This window comes from Heterodontus francisci, chromosome 36 (assembly GCF_036365525.1).
Source record: "Heterodontus francisci isolate sHetFra1 chromosome 36, sHetFra1.hap1, whole genome shotgun sequence".
NCBI classification, from domain to species: domain Eukaryota; kingdom Metazoa; phylum Chordata; class Chondrichthyes; order Heterodontiformes; family Heterodontidae; genus Heterodontus; species Heterodontus francisci.
The window spans coordinates 10254784-10274266 of NC_090406.1; the positions used below are offsets into that span (position 1 = coordinate 10254784).

At 43.8% G+C, this 19483-nt stretch overlaps 1 protein-coding gene across 7 annotated transcripts in view; it reads left to right on the top strand.

Moving 5' to 3' along the window:
- The window catches only part of LOC137351583 (CUGBP Elav-like family member 4), a 402153-nt gene that overhangs the window by 187324 nt on the left and 195346 nt on the right, over positions 1-19483 (top strand). For 4 of the 7 annotated variants that reach the window (XM_068016150.1, XM_068016155.1, XM_068016152.1 and 1 more), the window contains exon 3: positions 14755-14803. In XM_068016150.1, coding sequence (XP_067872251.1) covers positions 14755-14803 — 49 coding nt within the window. Of the gene's footprint in view, positions 1-6123; positions 6346-13101; positions 13571-14754; positions 14804-19483 lie in introns of those variants that run through there. The other 3 variants (XM_068016156.1, XM_068016157.1, XM_068016154.1) reach the window with 3 other exon arrangements.

Sequence of the window (19483 nt, forward strand, 5' to 3'; positions counted from 1 at the left end):
ATCTCATTGAAATATAGAAGATTCTGAGAGGGTTTGACAGGTTTCCCACTGGCTGGAGAGTCTAGAACAAGGGGGCATAGTCTCAGATTAAGGGGTTGGTCATTTAGGACTGAGCTGAGGAGAAATGTCTTCAGAGGGTTGTGAATCTTTGGAATTCCCTACCCCAGAGGATTGTGAATGCTCAGTTGTTGAGTAGATTCAAGATCGATAGATTTTTGGACCCTTGATGGAATGAAGGGGTATGGGGATTGGGTGGGAAAGTAAGTGCAGTTGAAGTTAAAGACCAGCCATGATCGTATTGAATGGCAGAACAGGCGTGAGGGACACTATGGCCTACTCCTGCTCCTATTATTTTCTTATGTTCTTCATTCATAAAAGAACTAGAGGGGAGAGTGTTTATGTAGCAAGTTGTTATGATCTAGAATGCACTGCCTGAACTGTGTTGGAAGCAGATTCAGTAGTAACTTTCAAAAAGGAATTGGATAATTACTTGAAGAGGAAAAATTTGCAGGGCTATGGGGAAAGAGCTGGGGGGGTGGTGGGTGGGATAAATTGGATAGCTGTTTCAAAGAGGCAACACAGGAATGATGGGCTGAATGGCCTCCTTCTGTGCTGTATCATTCTATGAGTCTTATCTTCCTTGTCCTTGCTCATGTGTAGCTTGGGCTGCGATGTTTTTTTGGACGTGAGTAAAATTCTTGTAAATTTCAGGCTGCAGGTCAGAAGAATCCAGAATGAATTGCCCAATTTTCTCTTTAAAATAGTTTTGTGACTTTAACAAAAGGTTGAAACTTACATTGTAATGGACGGTGGTAGAAACACATAATTGTGAAAAATATTTTTTTATTTATTTAGAGATACAGCACTGAAACAGGCCCTTCGGCCCACCGAGTCTGTGCCGACCATCAACCACCCATTTACACTAATCCTACACGAATTCCATATTCCTACCACATCCCCACCTGTCCCTATATTTTCCTATCACCTACCTATACTAGGGGCAATTTATAATGGCCAATTAACCTACCAACCTACAAGTCTTTGGCATGTGGGAGGAAACCGGAGCACCCGGAGAAAACCCACGCAGACACAGGGAGAACTTGCAAACTCCACACAGGCAGTACCCAGAATTGAACCCGGGTCGCTGGAGCTGTGAGGCTGCGGTGCTAACCACTGCGCCACTGTGCCGCCCTATATATAATAGATGTAAAATGCAATAAAAAAAACAATGCACAATTTTCTATTAATTGTGTATTTTTAAACTCTCAATATGTGAAGATGTAACTTACAAACTAATAACCGTTATTGAATGTATGCAAGAATGAGGTTGTGGTGTCACTTAGTGGCAATGCATTAACCAGGGTTTATGGTGCATGTGAATGGTAGGAATTAAACAGAGGTGGAATTTAGCCATCTGGATCAGGAAGATCCAAGGTTCAGTCTCTGGTCTGTACTGATCTAGCTCATCTCAACCCAGTCAGTGGTTGGCAGCCAGGGTAAAGAAAAAAGCTGAAGGTCCAGTTCCTGCTTAGAGGTGCCAGTCTGTGGGGGCCAAGGACAGGATGATACCGAGCTATGATTTCCCCACCACCCCATGGTCGACAGGCTGCAGACTTGCATTTGAATGATGTCCAGTTGGACGCAGTGCCAGACATCTGTGAAACAGAAGCTCAGCAAAGGAGTCGGTGCCTTCAGGAGAAAGCAGAGGCTGTAAAGCAACAGAGCAGAAAATACAGATATATATAAAAACCTGCTGGTACAGTCTAGACATCTTTAGCTCATTGATGCATGCTCTTCAGTCGCTGTGCAGGGTGAACTGCGAGGGCTGACGTTACAAGTGAGAGCCTGGGGGAGCTGGCTGCACATTCCTGGAGATCACCGGTGCAGTGCACCCCCGATTGCCCGATATATGTGCCAACGGCAGGGGAGGCTCCCTACCAGTAGCGCACAGCCATCAGGCAGATTTACATTGGATTTACCAGTGCAGGCCATTCGTCCCCACTGGTCTATGCTGGTGTTTACGCTCCACACAAGCCTCCTCCCACCCTTCGTCACCTAACCCTATCAACAATCAACAGATCCTTCTACTGATCCCTGCCTGATGTACTTCTCCAGCCTTCCCTTAAATGCATCTATGCTATTAGCTTCAACCACCCTTTGTGGTAGCAAATTCCACATCCTAACCACTCTCTGGGGAAAGAAGTTTCTCCTGAATTCCCTATTGGATTTATTAGTGACTGTCTTATATTTTTGACCCCTTGTTTTGGTTTTCCCCCACAAGTGGAAACATCTTCTCTACATCTGTCTATCATACCCCTTCACAATTTTAAAGACCTCTATTAGGTCATCCCTCGTCCTTGTCTTTTTGGAGAAAAGAACCCAGCTGTTCAATCTTTCCTGATAGATACATCCTCTCAGTTCTGATATCATCCTTGTAAATCTTTTCCCACCTTCTCTAGTGCCTCTATACCCTTTTTAATAATACCAAAATCAAAACTGTTTTTGATAATCTGAGTGTGGCCTAATCAAGGTTCTATACAAGTTTAACATAATTTCCCTGCTTTCCATTCCTCTGGAAATAAACCCCTGTGCTTTATTTACATTTTTATGGCCTTATTAACTTACGTTGGTACTTTTAGTACTTTGTGAATCTGTACCCTAACATCCCTTTGCTGATCTAACCCATAGAATCGATCTTGTTGGTATTGAGGATAAGGTGTTTTTATCTCTGACAGCCTGTTGGACACATGTAACCTTGCTGAGTGTCTCTCATAATGCTTGTAATATATAATAATCCAGCAAAGCCTCAACTTTAAAATGCTCAATCTTGTTTTCAAATCAGTGCATGGCCTCCCCCTTCCCTATCTCTCTAACCTTGTCCAGCCTTACCATCTCCCAAGATCTCTGCGCTCCTCCGATTCTGACCTCTTGAGCATCCCTGATTTCAATTGTTCCACCATTGGTTGCTATGCCTTCAGCTGCCAAGGCCCTAAACTCTGGATTCCCTCCCTAAACTTTTCCACCTCTCTCTCTTCCTTTAAGACGCTCCATAAAACTACCTCTTTGACCAAGCCTTTGGTCATCTGTCCTAATATCTCTTTATGTGGCTTGGTGTCAAATTTTCTTTAATAAAGCTCCTGTGAAGTGCCTTGGGACATTTTACTACATTAAAGGTGTTATGTAAGTGGAAGTTGGTGTTGATATATAATATACATATTATTTAACATCAAGTTTCTACCCTGTTTTCTTTCTTTCTTGTTTCCTGATCCAGCTGTTTATAATTCCAGCCTGTTTCTGTGATAGATTGACTTCTGTATTCTACTATTTTTGAGGCTAATTAATACAGGTAGCTTTCATTTGCAACCTGGACCCTTCCATTTATCACATATCTGACGGTAATAGTTGCTGCTAACCCGAAGTCATAGCTTAACAAATAGTTTGCCAGAATTTTATTTGTATTTAAAGGGGCAATGTCACCTGGCTGGGTGGGGACTGGGGGCCCAGCAACTATCATTGGCTTAATTCCAGAATCGGTCAGGAACAGCTTGCCCTGTAAAAGTTCTATTTTTGTTTAATTGTGATTACAGTGCTGTCCCCTCCTGAAGGCTGGAATAGGATTCCACATCATCATCCAGTACCTCGCCCAAGAAGGATTTATTCTTGCATGAGGATCGATAGTTTGTGTCCGTTGACTATTTGACTGCAAGGGGCATCACATCTAAGCCTGAATCTGTCCTCTGCCAGCATCCCAGCATGCATACTGCTAAGAGGGGTAGCGATCAGGAGTAACTCCCCTGATTGATGTTAAGCTCCCTACCCCAGGGGAGACGCTACAGCTCATGTCCCAGTTAAGGTCAGCTGCCTCGGCGCAGAATGGGGATCAAAACTGGAGGTCTTTCTGGTCTGTGTCACTTGTGTCCAAGACATCACAATCACTGACACAGCAACTGGACCCCGAGGAGAATTCAGCAGTGGAGCTCAGTTTCTATGGCAACAGCCAGAATAACTACATCGAGCATTCAACTGAAACTGTGGCGGCAGCACTTGGGGGGGTGGGGGGGTAGGGTAAACTCTGGTTCAAACCGGTGAAAGGCAAAGTCAGGACTTGATGTCAGGCAGTTCTTCTTTACACAAGGGTTTTGTGTCACTTAGAATCTACTTACGACCGTGACTTGCCTTTTTGCAGTGGCCTGAACGGAGAATGTGTCCCAAGGCACTTCACAGAAGGGAAGAAAGAATAAAAGGAAGCGTCGCTGAGGTGGAACTGGAGAGTTTGCTGTTTTCGTATCTTCATGCTGTTCCCTTGGAGAATATTGTGAAGCAGTGGAGGGAGTCGCAAACTGATTAACAGGCTTCTTCTGTGGCCGTATTCTTTTTATACCTGTGATTGGGTTGTGGAGGTTGTTAGTTCTTTAAGACAGAAATGTTTTAAGGGCTGTCATAATCCATACATTGAGAGAGGTCCCACACACACCTGCCAGACATGAGCATCCCTTGCTGGATGTCAACCCAGAATTCAGAGCTGGAGCTGCGGCCTTGCTCACTGGGATTGTGTCTGGTGATCTTTGCAAAGCCATAGCATGCTCTTTCTTATTTATCTCGCCCGCACCTCCCCCCCCCACCCCCCCAACTCTGTAACCTCCTCCAGCCCTATGACCCTCATAAAGATCCCTGCATTCCTCTAATCCTGGCCTCTTGAGCTTCTTCGATTTTATCGCTTCACCATTGGCGGCCCTGCCTTCGGCTGCCTAGGCCCTTAGCTCTGGAATTCCCTCGCTAAACCTCTGTCTCTCTATCTCTCTCTTCTCTTGAATACTCTCCTTAAGACCTACGTCTTTGACCAAGCTTTTTGTCACCTTTGCTAATATCTCTTCGTGTGGCTTGATGTCAAATTTTGATTGGCAATCGCTCCTGTGAAGTACCTTGGGATTACATTAAAGGCACTATATAAATGCGAGTTGTTGTTGTTGTTGTTGAGCTGAAACCTGTGTGTGTCTGGGTATTTACATCTGGTGCTACTTTCTGTAGTGTAACTCGATGGGAGGTGATGGGCAGGAGGGGTTGGTATCCAATAACAAGAGAAAGAGCTAAAATAGAGGCTTCGTCGATACATGCACTGATTTGGTGTGGCACTGAACCATATAGATCTGAAGATCCCAGGTTACGTTCCTGTTTTGTGCTGAGTTGATTAATCTGAGCTGGGGAGTTAGTTGGGTTCCCACGAATAGCTTGAATGCAGGTGGGAAAAGTTGTATTTAAGGGGAAGCTAGATAAGCACATGAGAGAGAGAAAGAAATAGAAGGATATATTGATAGGGTTAGATGACGAAGAGTTGGAGGAGACTTGTGTGGAGCATAAATACTGGCACGGACCAGTTGGGCTGAATGGCCTGTCTCTGTATTGTAAATACCATTTAGGGTCCCTGCGCCTGATTGCTATCCAGATATTCCCACTCTAACACATCCAGGTGTGGGAACCAGGTATGGACGATGGTATTCCTGTCCAGCAGGTCAAATAGACTACTGACACTCCCTCTCTAAGCTAACTTGTGCGGATTGGCCTTTGACGTCTCTAGAGTAGCTTGTATTTGTAGAGTCAGAGCCTTGAGGAGATGAAAGGAAGGAAAGAAGGGGGAGGGGAACAAAATGCAGCCCATTCTTGGGCTGTCCTTTTTAGCCTTTGTAATTCTTGGACAGGTAATTTTAAGGTAATCGGCAATAGAACCATCAGGGAGCGGAGGAGAATTTTATTTTTGATGCAGCGAATTGGAATGATCTGGAATGCACCGCCTGAGAGGGTGGAGGGAGCAGATTTGATATGAACTTTCAAAAAGGATTTAGATATATAGTTACAGGGGAAAAATTTGCAGAGCTGTGGAGGGGGCGGGGCGGAGTGAGACTTAATTGGGCGGCTCTTTCAAAGATGCTATCAGGCGTGCCAGGCTGAATGGCCTCCTTCAGTGTTGCATCATTCTACGATTCTATGCAAACATAAGTTTGAAGTCAATAAGTGTACACAAAAGAAACTTGACTGTGTAAACAAAGTGTTTCTAGACTGTGTAGCTGCTGTTGCGAGTATCTGGGTCATTGCCCACACAGTGCCAGTGCTCTGCCAGTAGTGACAGTGCCGAGCCCTAGATTCAAACCCGCTCTGAAAGCCTGTGACAGGATGCAGCAGTACCATCAGGAAGGACGTGACTGAGTCCTCACCGAGGCTTACACTGCAGGCGCAGAACCTTTCCCCAGCAATGTCAGATCTGCTGCACTCACAGGCAGTTCTAGTGAGTATTTACGACGGCTGAATTTATGGGCTAATGTTCCAGCTCTGGGTTTAGTCATTTTCAAGGTGAGGCTGGGCACTATCAGCATTAACCGAAGTCATCCCTGCCTGCTCCCCCATATATCAGATTATTATTAGGACATTTTGAAAAGCCATTATGGAGTTCTCCTTGAAGAAGTGTTTATGGGATTGTAATGTCAGTAAAACAGATCTTCCCCACTACTGTATTGCGATTCTTTGGAGGCAACAGCAGCAGGCAGGGTAGGTCAGTGCTCCCTTAAGACTTCTAAGATCCATATCTAAGTAATGTTTGATGTGGAGATTTGTACTCCCACGAACTGTGGTGGAATACGATTAACAAAACACTTCTGCTTTTCACTTGTTTTCCTGTGGCCGACGCATAGCGAAGAAAGATATAAACCTCGGGTGGAAATTGCCAGTTGATGATAATAGTGGCCAAGTGCTTAATATATTTGTAGGACACTCCTCTTTGGTTGGCTATTTTAAGGGAGAGATTAACCCATTTATTTCAAACAATGAGCTCAACCCCACTGCAGGACTCGAGCACATAATCTAAGATAACAATCTAATGCAGTACTGTAATTCAGATGAGACATTATGAGAGTCTGCTCTCTCAAGTGAACGTAAAAGATTCCACGGCATTATTTTGAAGAAGAGCAGAGAGGTTCTCCCGGTGCCCTGGACAATAACTTATCCCTCAAATAACATCACTAAACACAGATTATCATGTCATTATCTTTGTGGGACCTTGCTGTGCGCAAATGGGTTGCCACGTTTCCTACATCACAACAGTCAAAAATACTTTGTATAGTGCTTTGAGACGTCTTGAGGTCACGAAAGGCGCTGTATAAATGCAGGTTTGCTCTCTTTCTTTACTAAGGGGGCACAGCATTGAAAAGTTGTCTTTTGGATGAATTGTTAAACTGAGGCCCTGTTCTAATGGTTCAACTGGGTGTTAAAGATCCGTTGGGAATATTCAAAGAAGAGCAGGGATTCTCCCAGTGTTCTGGCCAACCAACATTGCTCCCCCAACCAACATAGCCAAACAATAGATTAACTGGTCATTCATTTCAATTTGCCCCTTTTGTGGGATCTTACTGAGCACAATTGTCTACATAATAACAGTTAATTACACTTCAGAAGTACATTATGGGCTGTGAACCCCTTTAGGAGATCCTGGGGATGTGAAAGGCACTAACTATATGAAAGTTCTTTCTATTAATCGGTAATGCTTCTTTAAATAATGGATATCAGATGGAATGCTGTATGAATGCATTATGTGTCACCCACTATTATCACCATTAGGGATTTCCAGTCTCCTAGTTATCTATAGAGTGATAGAGCACAGAAGGAGGCCATTCAGCCCATCCTCCCTGTGCCAGCTCTTTGAGAGAGCTGTCCAATTAGTCTCACTCTGCTCCTTTTTCCAGGCACACAGGGTTTGGTTCATTCGTCCTCAGGGTTAATATATTTTCTGTATCTTTTGACTCAGTGGAACATTATTTCTGTTGCTGTATATGAATAAAACCCTTTGCTGTGATCGTTTCCATTTAGCAGATGAAGCTTTCTATTATGTTCATATGGGGGCCCTAAGCATGTATTAATATTTGCAGGAAGTCTCCAGGAGTATGTTAATATTTATGGAGAGTCCCAGGAGTGTGTTAGTACTTACAGGCAGTCACCAGGAGTGTTAGTACTTACAGAAGGTCCACAAGAGTGTGTTAATATTTACAAGATGACCTCAGGAGTGCGTCAATATTTATAGGACATCCTGCAAATTTTTATCATTATGCGTGACCCATTCATTTGAATGTTTGGTATCTTTAAATTTTTTTTGCGCAGCCCCGCATGTGTAGTATCTTATAGGGGGAAACTTGAGTAGCCTGAGCGGTACCTTCTGAGTTGCTGCGTGACAGTGTGCACGTAGCTTACAGGGATCATGTTAGTTTTACAGAGAGTCCCAGGAGTGTGATCATATTTATAGAGGGTCCCTGGTAATGTGTTAGTATTTGCAGGGGATTCCCAGGTGTGTGTCAGTATTTACAGGGGAGCCTGGGGAGTGTGTCAGTATTTATAGGCAGTCTCCGGGAGTGTGCAGTATTTACAGAGTAAGAGCTTTTATAGGTATATCAAAAAAGAAGAGAGTAGCTAAAGTAAATGTTGGCCCTTTAGAAGGAGAGACAGGAGAAATTATCATGGGAAATGAGGAAATGGCAGAGGCATTGAACAAATATTTTATGTCTGTTTTCACAGTAGAAGACACAAGTTCCATACCAGAAATAGGCAGTAACCTAGGGGCTAAAACAGTGAAGGAAATTCATATTAGCAGAGAAAAAGTATTGGAGAAACTTAAGGGACTAAAATCTGACAAATCTCCAGGACCTGATGGCCTACACCCGAGGGTTCTAAAAGAGATAGCTGCAGAGACAGTGGATGTGCTAACTATGATTTTCCAAAATTCCTTAGATTAGGAATGGTCCCATCAGATTGGAAGTTGGCAAATGTTACACTGCTTTTCAAGAAAGGAGGGAGAGAGAATACAGGGAACTACAGGCTAGTTAGCCTAACATTAGTCATTGGGAAAATGCTGGAATCTATTATTAAGAAAGTCTTAACAATGCACTTAGAAAAATACAGTATGATTAGAACAAGTCAACATGGTTTTACTAAAGGGAAATCCTGTTTGACAAATTTATTAGAGTTTTTTGAGGATGTAACTAAGTAGAGTAGATAAAGGGGAACCAGTAGATGTAATATACCTGAATTTCCAAAAGGCATTCAATAAGGTGCCACACAAAAGGTTGATTGGCAAGATAAAAGGCTCAGGGTGTTGGGGGCAATTTATTAGCACGGATAGATGATTGGTTAACAGACAGGAAGCAATGAGTGGACATAAACGGGGCATTTTCAAGTTGGCAAGCAGTAAATAATGGGGTGCCGCAAGGATCAGTGCTGGGGTCTCAGCTATTTACAATCTATATTAATGACTTAGATGAAGAGACAGAGAGTAATGTATCGAAGTTTACTGATGATACAAAGGTAGGTGGAAAGGTAAACTGTGGGGAGGACACATAGGATGCAAAGAGATATAAACAGGTTAAGTGAGTGGGCAACAAGGTTGCAGATGGAGTGTAATGTAGGGAAGTGTGAAGTTATGCACTTTGGTCATAAGAATAGAAAAGCAGAATATTTTTTAAAAGGTGTGAAACTTGTAAGTGTCGATGTTTGAAGAGACTAGGGTGTGCTTGTACAAGGAACGCACAAAGTTAAGCATGCAGGTATAGCAAGCAGTTAGGAAGACAAATGGCATGTTGGCCTTTATTGTAAGGGGATTGGAGTTCAGGAATAAGGAAGTATTGCTACAATTGTACAGGGTTTTGGTGAGACTACACCTGGAATACTGTGTTGAGTTTTGGTCTCCACATTTAAGAAAGGATATACTTGCATTGGAGGCAGTGCAGCAAAAGTTCACTAGATTGGTTCCTGGCTTGAGGAGGTTGTCCTATGATGAGAGGTTAGGTAAATTAGGCTTGTATTCTTTGGGGTTTAGGAGAATGAGAGGTGATCTCATTGAAACATATAAAATTTTGAAGGGGCTGGATAGAGTAGACACTGAGAGATTGTTTCCACTGGTCGGGTAATCTAATACATGGGGGCACAATCTCAGAATAAGGGGCCGATCATTTAGCGCTGAAATGAGGAGAAATTACTTCCCTCAAAGGGTTGTGAATCTTTGGAATTCTCTACCCCAGAGGGTTGTTGATGCTCCATCATTGAATATATTTAAGGCTGGGATAGATACATTTTTGGTGTCTCAAGGAATCAAAGGGTATGGCGAGCGGGTGGGAAAGTGAAATTGAATCCTAAGATCAGCCACGATCGTTTTGAATGGCGGAGCAGGCTCGATGGGCCAGATGGTCTAATCCTGCTCCTATTTCTTGTGTCCTTGTGAACAGGGGATCCCCGGGGGTGTGTCAGTATTTACAGGGGGTCCCCGGGTGTGTGACAGTATTTACAGGGGGTCCATGGGACTGTTAGTATTTACAGTGGGATCCACAGGGAGTGTGACAGTATTTGCAGGGGGTTCCCATGAGTGTGTCAGTATTTGCAGGGGGTTCCTGGAAGTGTGTCAGAATTTACAGGGGGTTTCTGGGCATGTGTCAGGGTTTATAGGGGGTCCTCGAGAGTACATCAGTATTTACAGGGGGTCCCTGTGAGTTTGTCAGTATTTAAAGGTGGTCCCTGGGACTGTGTCAGTATTTACAGGGGATCCACAGGAGCGTGTTGGTAAAATACTGCCAATTGCCACTGCAGTAATGTCAGATTGAAAATGCACTTCTTTATGAAAAATTAAATGCACCTTTGGCTGGAGGCTCGAGGCAGCACTGGGAAATTCCCAGCCCTCCTACAGGGAAGAGACCCAGGGGTCATCAAAATAAAAGTGGCCGGTTGACCCTTCATATAAATGAACCTGGGCCTGGGATTTGGGAATGAGTGAGGACCAGGGAAGAGTGGCAGGTGGATGCCCTGTCCCCGCTCTCTTCAAGTGACTGAGCTGCAGGGCGCTCCAGGAATTTTGAGACCATTATCTCATCCTACGACAGACTGTGGCAGAGAACGAGCCACTGCCCTCTTTGTGTGGATGGTTTGTGTTGCATGGAGACCAAGAACGTTAAAGAGTTCAAAAAGTAACTTGAGATATGTAGCTTTTCATGCTTCAATTTTTCTGTAATTTGGGGAATTCTAAGAATAAGTGAACATTATTTATTTATTTTTATTTTTATTTATTTAGAGATACAGCACTGAAACAGGCCCTTCGGCCCACCGAGTCTGTGCCGACCAACGACCACCCATTTATCCTAATCCTACATTAATCCCATATTCCCTACCACATCCCCACCATTCTCCTACCACCTACCTACACTAGGGGCAATTTACAATGGCCAATTTACCTATCAACCTGCAAGTCTTTGGCTGTGGGAGGAAACCGGAGCACCCGGCGGAAACCCACGCAGTCACAGGGAGAACTTGCAAACTCCCACCCATTAGTGACACTAAAAATGTGTCTAGCTGCTATAATAGGGTTTTAGTGCGCTGAGTCCTCACGGGGCCCATTCTTAGCTTATCTTTCTTGACTCATTTAAGATGCTCCTGGGAAGAGGTGACTGCATGTGATTTGGGCTGTAAACGTAGCAAAATTCTTGAACAGGATTGTTCAGCCTGAACTGTTCTATTAATGAGACTGAATATAAGAATAGGCATTTAAAAAGCACCTATCACATTCTTAGGGCATCCCAAAGTGCTTTCCAGCCAATTAATTATCTTTGAAATGTCGTCATTCTTGTTTGGCAAATGGAACAGCCAGATTGCACAGTGCAAAGGAAGACTTGCATTTATATAGCACCTTTCACAACCTCAGGATGGCCCAAAGCGCTTTACAGCCAATGAAGTACTTTTGAAGTGCAGTCACTGTGGTAATGTAGGAAACACAGCAGCCAATTTATGTGTCACCGTCTTTCAGATGAGACATTAACTTGAGGCACCATCTGCCTGCTCTGCAGGATGTAAAAGATCCCGTAGCACTATATTGAAGAAGAACAGGGGAATTCCCCCCAGTGTTCTGGCCAATATTTATCCCTCAATCAATATCATTAAACCAGATTATCTGATTATTATCACATTGCTGTAAGTGGGAGTTTGCTGTCCGCAACTTGGCTTGAGCAGGAGACAGTGTAGGTCAGCCAGCACAGGGGTGAGAAATGAATGGGACTTAGTGGGAGTTAGGACATGGCAGCAGAGTTTTGGACAACCCCAAGTTTATGAAGGGTAGAAAGTGGGAGAGCAGCCAGGAGTGCATTGGAATAGTCAAGTCTAGAGGTAATGAAGGCATGACTGAGGGTTTCAGCAGCAGATGAGCTGAGACAGGGGCGAAGTTGGGCGATGTTACAGAGATATAAATTGAAGAAGCACTTTCTTTTGTTCTTTTTTTTTCAGAGATACAGCACTGAAACAGGCCCTTCGTCCCACCGAGTCTGTGCCGCCCAACAACCACCCATTTATATTAACCCTACATTAATCCCATATTCCCTACCATCTACCTACACTAGGGGCAATTTACAATGGCCAATTTACCTATCACCTGCAAGTCTTTGGCTGTGGGAGGAAACTGGAGCACCCGGCGAAAACCCACGCCGACACAGGGAGAACTTGCAAACTCCGCACAGGCAGTACCCAGAATCGAACCCGGGTCCCTGGAGCTGTGAGGTTGCAGTGCTAACCACTGCGCCACTGTGGGGAAAAAAAAAATGATATCACAGGTTACACACTGATTTTTCACTTGTGGGACCTGGGCTGAAATCTAGTCTAGACCAATAGGATGAAAGATTCATAGAATCAGAGAATGATACAGAAGGAGGCCATTCTGTCCGTCATGCCTATGCTGGCTCTTTGGTAGAGCCATCCAATTAATCCCACTCTCCTGCTCTTTCCCCATCGCCCTGTAATTCTTTCCCTTCAAGTATTTATCCAATTCCCTTTTGAATCTGCTTCCAGCACCCTTTAAAACAGTGCATTCCAAATCACAACAACTCTGTGTAAAAAATGTTTCCTCAATTCCCCTTTCGTTCTTTTGCCAATTATCTTAAATTTGTGCCCTTTGGTTACTGATCCTCCTGCCACTGGAAACAGTTCCTCCTTATTTATCCTATCAAAACCATTCATGATTTTGAACACATCTATCAAATCTCTTCACTTTCTCCGCTCTAAGGAGAACAATCCCAGCTTCTCCAGTCTCCACATTACTGGAGTTCCTCATCCCTGGTACCATTCTAGTAAATTCCAACAACAACAACATATTTATATTGTGCCTTTAACATAATAAAACTCCCCAGGCGCTTTACAGGAGCATTATAAAACAAAGTATGACACCGAGCCACAAAAGGAGATATTTGGTCAGGTGACCAAAAGCTTGCTTAAAGAGTTAGGTTTTAAGAAGTGCCTTAAAGGAGGACAGTGAGGTAGAGAGGCAGAGAGGTGTAGGGAGGGTATTCCAGAGCTTAGGGCCTAGGCAACTGAAGGCGCAGCCACCAGTGGACCCTTGATGTTGTCTTTAAGGAAACAACATGGAATGAGCTTGGTCACTCTGAATCCACCAGGTCAGACAGGACGAAGCTTCTCGTACCTGGAACTCTGGCACACAGGAAGATCGCAGGATGGTTGGTGCCGGAAATGGAACAAGTCACCCTGTTGCAGTCAGGGTCATCTTTCTGAGGTTGGAACTGAGGCACATTGTTGGGGCAGAGTAGTGGGAGCTTTCCTCTTCATCTAACTGTTGTAGCATGCCTCAGAGTGTTTGATACTGAAATGGGTGGGGAGGGGGATGCAACTTTTCTCCAGGATTATGATAGGAACAGCAGGAAAGTGGGGAGGTGAAGTTGGATGCTTGCCTTATCGTCCTGACCAGGATTTCCTTCCCCTGCTGGAAACACTTCTCTGCCCCGCAGACGTGTTGGCACGGAGACTGAGATCCCCAGTGGAGTTACCTTCTTTACCTTCTTCCTGTCACAGATGCTGCTGCTTTCCGGGGCTGCCATGAGGAAATTCCTGGGAAGCAGTGGGAATGGCTCTGGGTTGGCTCCAGTGGAGGGAGAGAGCCTTGCAGTGGCCTCCTCTCTACCTGTTTTGCCCCCCATCGCCGCCTAAACTATTGAAGGCCCCAGACGCATCTGAGACCTTCTCCTGCTTTGCAATGGTGGTCTCCCTCTTGATGGTGGGAATCTCAGCAGGATCCCCCTGTACCTACTTAATGAACCCCAGGGCTCAGGTAGATACAGAGCCGCTGATGGAAGCCCCACCTTGCCGGATCTGCACTCCAAAGAGGAAAATCGCAACCCCAGTTTTCTGAAATAGGGAAGATGAGCACAGAGTGAACGTTGGACATCTTTGGCCGCATATCTCAGTACCCCTCGCATCAAACAGCGAATTCATCCACCAAGTCGTGCCTCTGAATTCTGAGGGGACATGGCACTTCTTTCTGTCTTCATGTTTAACATAAAGCAACAGGTACCCAGATTTATATTCCCCAAGTCTTGGGAGACGGTAAACCTGGGCAGGAGGGATGTGATTGGCTGGTGAAAACATCCAGCAGTTGTGCCAGTCAGTCACTGTTCCAGAAGGAAACTTATTAGAAGGCCCCAGATAATACACCTTGAAGAAAACATTTATTAACTCAATACAAATCTCATTCTTTGCTCCCCCAGCGGGAATGGTAATGTCTCGCATGTAACACTGCAGCAAGGACTGTGGATTCCAATTTTTATTTTTGCAAAGTAAGACGTTGTCAAAGGCTTGAAATGTGTGGCTGATGTCTTGAAGTGACATTGTGATTTATAACTCACTAAAGATGCTACTTTCAATAGAAATTCTAATCTCCAATTCCTTTTTTTTATCTTCCAGATGAATCGACCCATTCAGGTGAAGCCTGCTGACAGTGAGAGTCGCGGAGGTAGTTGTCACCGATATTTTATTGAGGGGGGAATATCACTCACTGGGATTTCTTTAATATTCTAATTAGACAATGACTGAAGTAAATTTAATGGACTGGGTCGAGTGTGGATTTAAATGTTTGCTCTATCTTTTCTTCCAGTTTCCCATTTTGCACCTTTCCCCCGCCACCCCGACCATGTCATCCTCTGGAGGCGCTGTCTCTTGTTGGGGTACGAGACTGTAGAGGCAGCATCAATGCTTCACCCAATTACCTATTCTCCCTGGCCTTTCTGTCCAGGTGAGGGTGTTTTAGGGGAGCAACCTCACCCCCTGCCACTGTCCAACCTCTCGTCCGTATCTGGTTACCACTTCCGGGCACATAAATCACCGGACAGTAATCAGGAATGAGCACCATGGGATATTCTTCCACCCAAACCCAAAGGGGTGTTGAGGGAGACCAACTGTAGCACCCCTGGGATTGAGGTCACTACAATCAGTACTGCTTGGAGAATCATCATGGGACCTTTCAGTTGTGCACGGTTCAGGACTACAACAGGAAGGGCATTTACCCACCGAGCCATGGGAGGAAAAAAAATGTACCTTTGATATGAAGTGAATACCTGACTGAGGTGCATTATTGTTGGCATTATGGTAATCTTGGGCGCAAAGTGACTTTGCAGTGCGCCGCCGTGATAGCTGTATCTCCTAGAGTTTAACTTGTGATTAAGATACTCATTTAATAATCATTTTTAATTAAACTTAATATTGGGGGAAACACAGTTTAGAACCTATGTGGAGCATTTTGGGATACTTTTCTAGATTAAAAATATGATATCAACCGCAAATTGTTGCTGGTTCAGTCAGTGAAAGCTATCTACGGTACGGAATGAGGCCATTTGGCCCATCGTGTCTGTGCCAGTTCTTTGAAAGAGCTACCCAATTATTCACATCTCCCCTTCCTCCCCACTCAATCTTTCGCCATAGCCCAGCAGTTTTATCATTTTCAGGTACAAATCCAATTCCCTTTTGAAAGATACTATTGAAACTGCTTCCACCATCTTGGTGTACATCTGAGGTATACAGGGACGCTGTAGCTTTAATCCCAGCTGAGGTAGCTGACGTTAGATGGGTTGGCGGTAGGGATGCTACAACTGGCCTCGCTGCGACTGGACTCGAGAGGGGGAAATGTTGGGATCCCTGATTGCAACGTAGTGACCCCTGCTGAACAATTGCTCAGGTATGGAGGTGGGGGGGAGGATAGGATTGTGCTTGACATCGATAGCTCCCCCCATGGTCAAATAGCCTGGTGACATTCACATGCAAGAGTGTAGGGAGGAACTGGACCCCAACACAAATCAAGGGAAGAAAAAGCTGGTGTTTTAAAATAACTGCATGGATCGACATCATTACTAGTGTGATCATGGAGTTACATAGCTAGTTACGTCATTCATATGTCTGTGGTATAATGTCTTGTAGGTGGTTTTACCAGATGGAAATGCCCCTTTACCAACATTTTTTTTGACATTCTGATAATGGATTTTCTGGGAAGGGGTGTGGGCATCTTGTGAGAGACAATGCAATATTTATTCATATTGTGGATGTGATGATCTCATTAAATACACAATAACATTGTTAAGCCACATTGAGAAGTATGGGTGCTTTGTTTTAAATGGTAAATTGATCTGAAAACCAACAAGGGAAATGTTAGAACGGTTCCGGACAATTATGGCGTTGTTTGCGGATTTAGGCTCTTCTAGCAAATGCAAAGTCCCACAAAAAACACAGTGCTTCTTTGATAAGGTTACAATCTCAAAGCTCCGGGAGGGTGAAATTGGCTTACACCAGCAGGCCAAAACAGGCTCGTCGCAAATTGGCAGTCAGTTTCCCACCTTTCCACTTTCTGCATTTCTTCTTTCCACTGACGTTCACTGAACAATAGTTCAAACTCTTTTTGGAGAATTGTTTCCTAATATCACTGTCGCTTTGACTTGGTTTGAAATTAAAAATCTTCTCAATATTTTCCAAGTCAATAGGAAATAATAACTGGCGCGATGTGTAACAGGCTGCCAATTTGCTACGAGCCTGTTTGACGCTGCTGCTGTAGATCAGTATCACACCCGAGATTACTGTGTGTATACTGTTCATATTGATCGTTTCTTTTGTGTCCTCACATTGCGGTGGTTTGAGGTATCCCACTGGGCTTTGTGCTAGGTGGAACATTGTGGTGTGAGGAATATAGAGAAGAAGAGGGTGTTGGGACCATGAGTTTCACATCTACTGGCATCTCCTCCAAGCTGGATCCAGTTCCTTCACAAAGTGAGCTGAGTTCTTGCGGTTAATTGTCTCGAAAGAGCAATGGAAGGGTTGGTGTAGGCATCTGTATGATTGGCCCAGGAGTTAAAATAGCCTGGAGTCTCAAATTCTGGGGCAGCGGGTGAGTTTCCATCTCTCCAATCTTCCCAAAATCTGCTTGGAATTAAAATTAGGGCCTATTTGTTCCACCAGGCTATCGTCACTTTCTTTACTACTAATTGTGCTTGTTTTCCCTATTATTATGATCCTTAGGACACTAAAGAAACAAGTTGTTGAACAAATTCTCATCGTTAGATTACTGATTTGTAGCTTGTGATCTGTTAGTTGCTGATTCCATTTTTAATGGTATTAAGAATGCTCTTTGTCCCCCTCCACACTTTCTAATAGGTACATGTAGAACACTTTAGGAAGGGGCCTGGGAGGGAGCCTCAAGCCCATTTTGAGCCAGGGATGGTGAGAGGTGCTAAGAAGGGAACTGTCTAGAGGGGAAGGGGGCGAAGAATTGCCCCCACTGGATTCTCGAGGGGAACCCCAACAACGGATCCAGATGCCAAAGAAGCCATCACTGCCTTCTTCAGCTCTAATTCGCTACTGCCTTGAGATTCCTACTTGGATTATCTTTCAGCATTCCCTTTGGGAACTGCAAGAGTTGGCAATGCCACATAAAGTTACAGCAAAATTAGTGAACATTAAAGTATTTCAAAGAGCTGCATTAAAGTCCGAGGGATGAGACTGGAGAAGCTGGGGTTGTTTTCCTAAGAGCAGAGACGATGAAGAGGAGATTTGATAGAAGCATTAAAAATCATGAATGCTTTTGATAGAGTAAGTAAGAAGAAACTGGAAATAGTGGCAGAAAAGTTAGTAACCAAAGGACACAGATTTAAGGTGATTTGGCAAAAGAACCAAAGGCGACATGAGGAAACTTTTTTTTTAACTCAGCAAGTTGTTGTGATCTGGAATGCAGTGTCTGAAAGGGTAACGGAAGCTGAGTCAATTATAATATTCAGAGGGAGATTGGATAAATACTTGAAGGGAAAAAAATTACAGGGCTAGAGGAAACAGCAGGGGTGTTGGGACTAATTCAGTAACTCTTTCAAAGAGCTGACTGAAGAACAATGGGCCAAATCGCCTCCTTTTGTGGTGTATCATGATTCTATGATTCTACATGTAAAGGAATATTAAAAACAAAACCAGAAAATAATAGAAATATATAACAATTGGAAAGAGAAAAGGCAGATTAATGCTTTAGGTGTCGACCTGTCTCCCGAAATGTTGAGCTGTTTTCAAATGTTGACTCTATACTTTTAACACGTTCTGCTAAAATGTAGATATGTAGCAATTGCAGTTTTCTTTATACAGGGAAATTAATCCACTTTTATCACTTCAAATAAAACATTTAAACAACATTGTGTTCGAGAAAGCTTTTACTGATTGGGCAGAAGTAACAATAAAGCAGGAATTTAGGTATGTAGAGAAGTCCATGGAAGACGCTGAATTGTACTTTTTTAAACATATTCCTATTTTATTGTTACTTTCTTTTCAATCCAGGTCTCTCTATGTAGTGCTGGGTTGTGAAAGAAACTGAACATCTCGTGCCTTTATTCCTTCAATAGTGCATGTTCTCACCCGCTGACTTCACAAGCCTCGGCCAGGAGCTTGCCGAAGGAATGGCCATTTCCCTCTGCTGGAAACATATGCAATTACATAATAAAAGGTGGTATTATTGTATGTTTAGACTGTTTGGAAATGAGGAACTTTAAGCATTTTAAGGCATTTTAAATTTACTGAAACATTATACACTTAGAAGGCCCCTGGGTCTGATGAAAGGGGCTCCTTTGTCGGTACAAACTGGCTTGGGGAGGAATGAAGTGTTCACAGTAATTTACAAAATGTAACACTTTGATCTTAGGTTATTACTTCGCTCACACCACAAACACTTCTTTCTGGCTCACTGTTTACCAGTCCCTCCTCCCACTCACACAATGACTGGTGCTATAAACCTATGTACATCTATATTATCCAGGTAAGTATCCAGCGTGTGCTCTGGATGGCTGCATGCTTGGAGTCAAGAAGTCTGTTGCTTAAGCCTAACAATTCACCTCATTTCAATCATGTTATCAGTGCCATGGACAAACCTACTTTGCTCAATGACACAGTACTTTTATGCTGAATGTACAGGTGGTGGGGCTTGGTAACATCGTCAATGGGACCATGCCAACTTTTGGATGCCTAGCCTTTTCCAACTTTTCCAACTTTTATTTTCACTATGGCTGCCCCAAAAGGGACAAAGGGATAAGTGGAAAGAAAGAAAAGCAAGTGAGTAAAGTGTTACAATTTTCTTTTGAAAGAAATAACCAGTACAGTGGATAAAATGGGTTCTATTGCA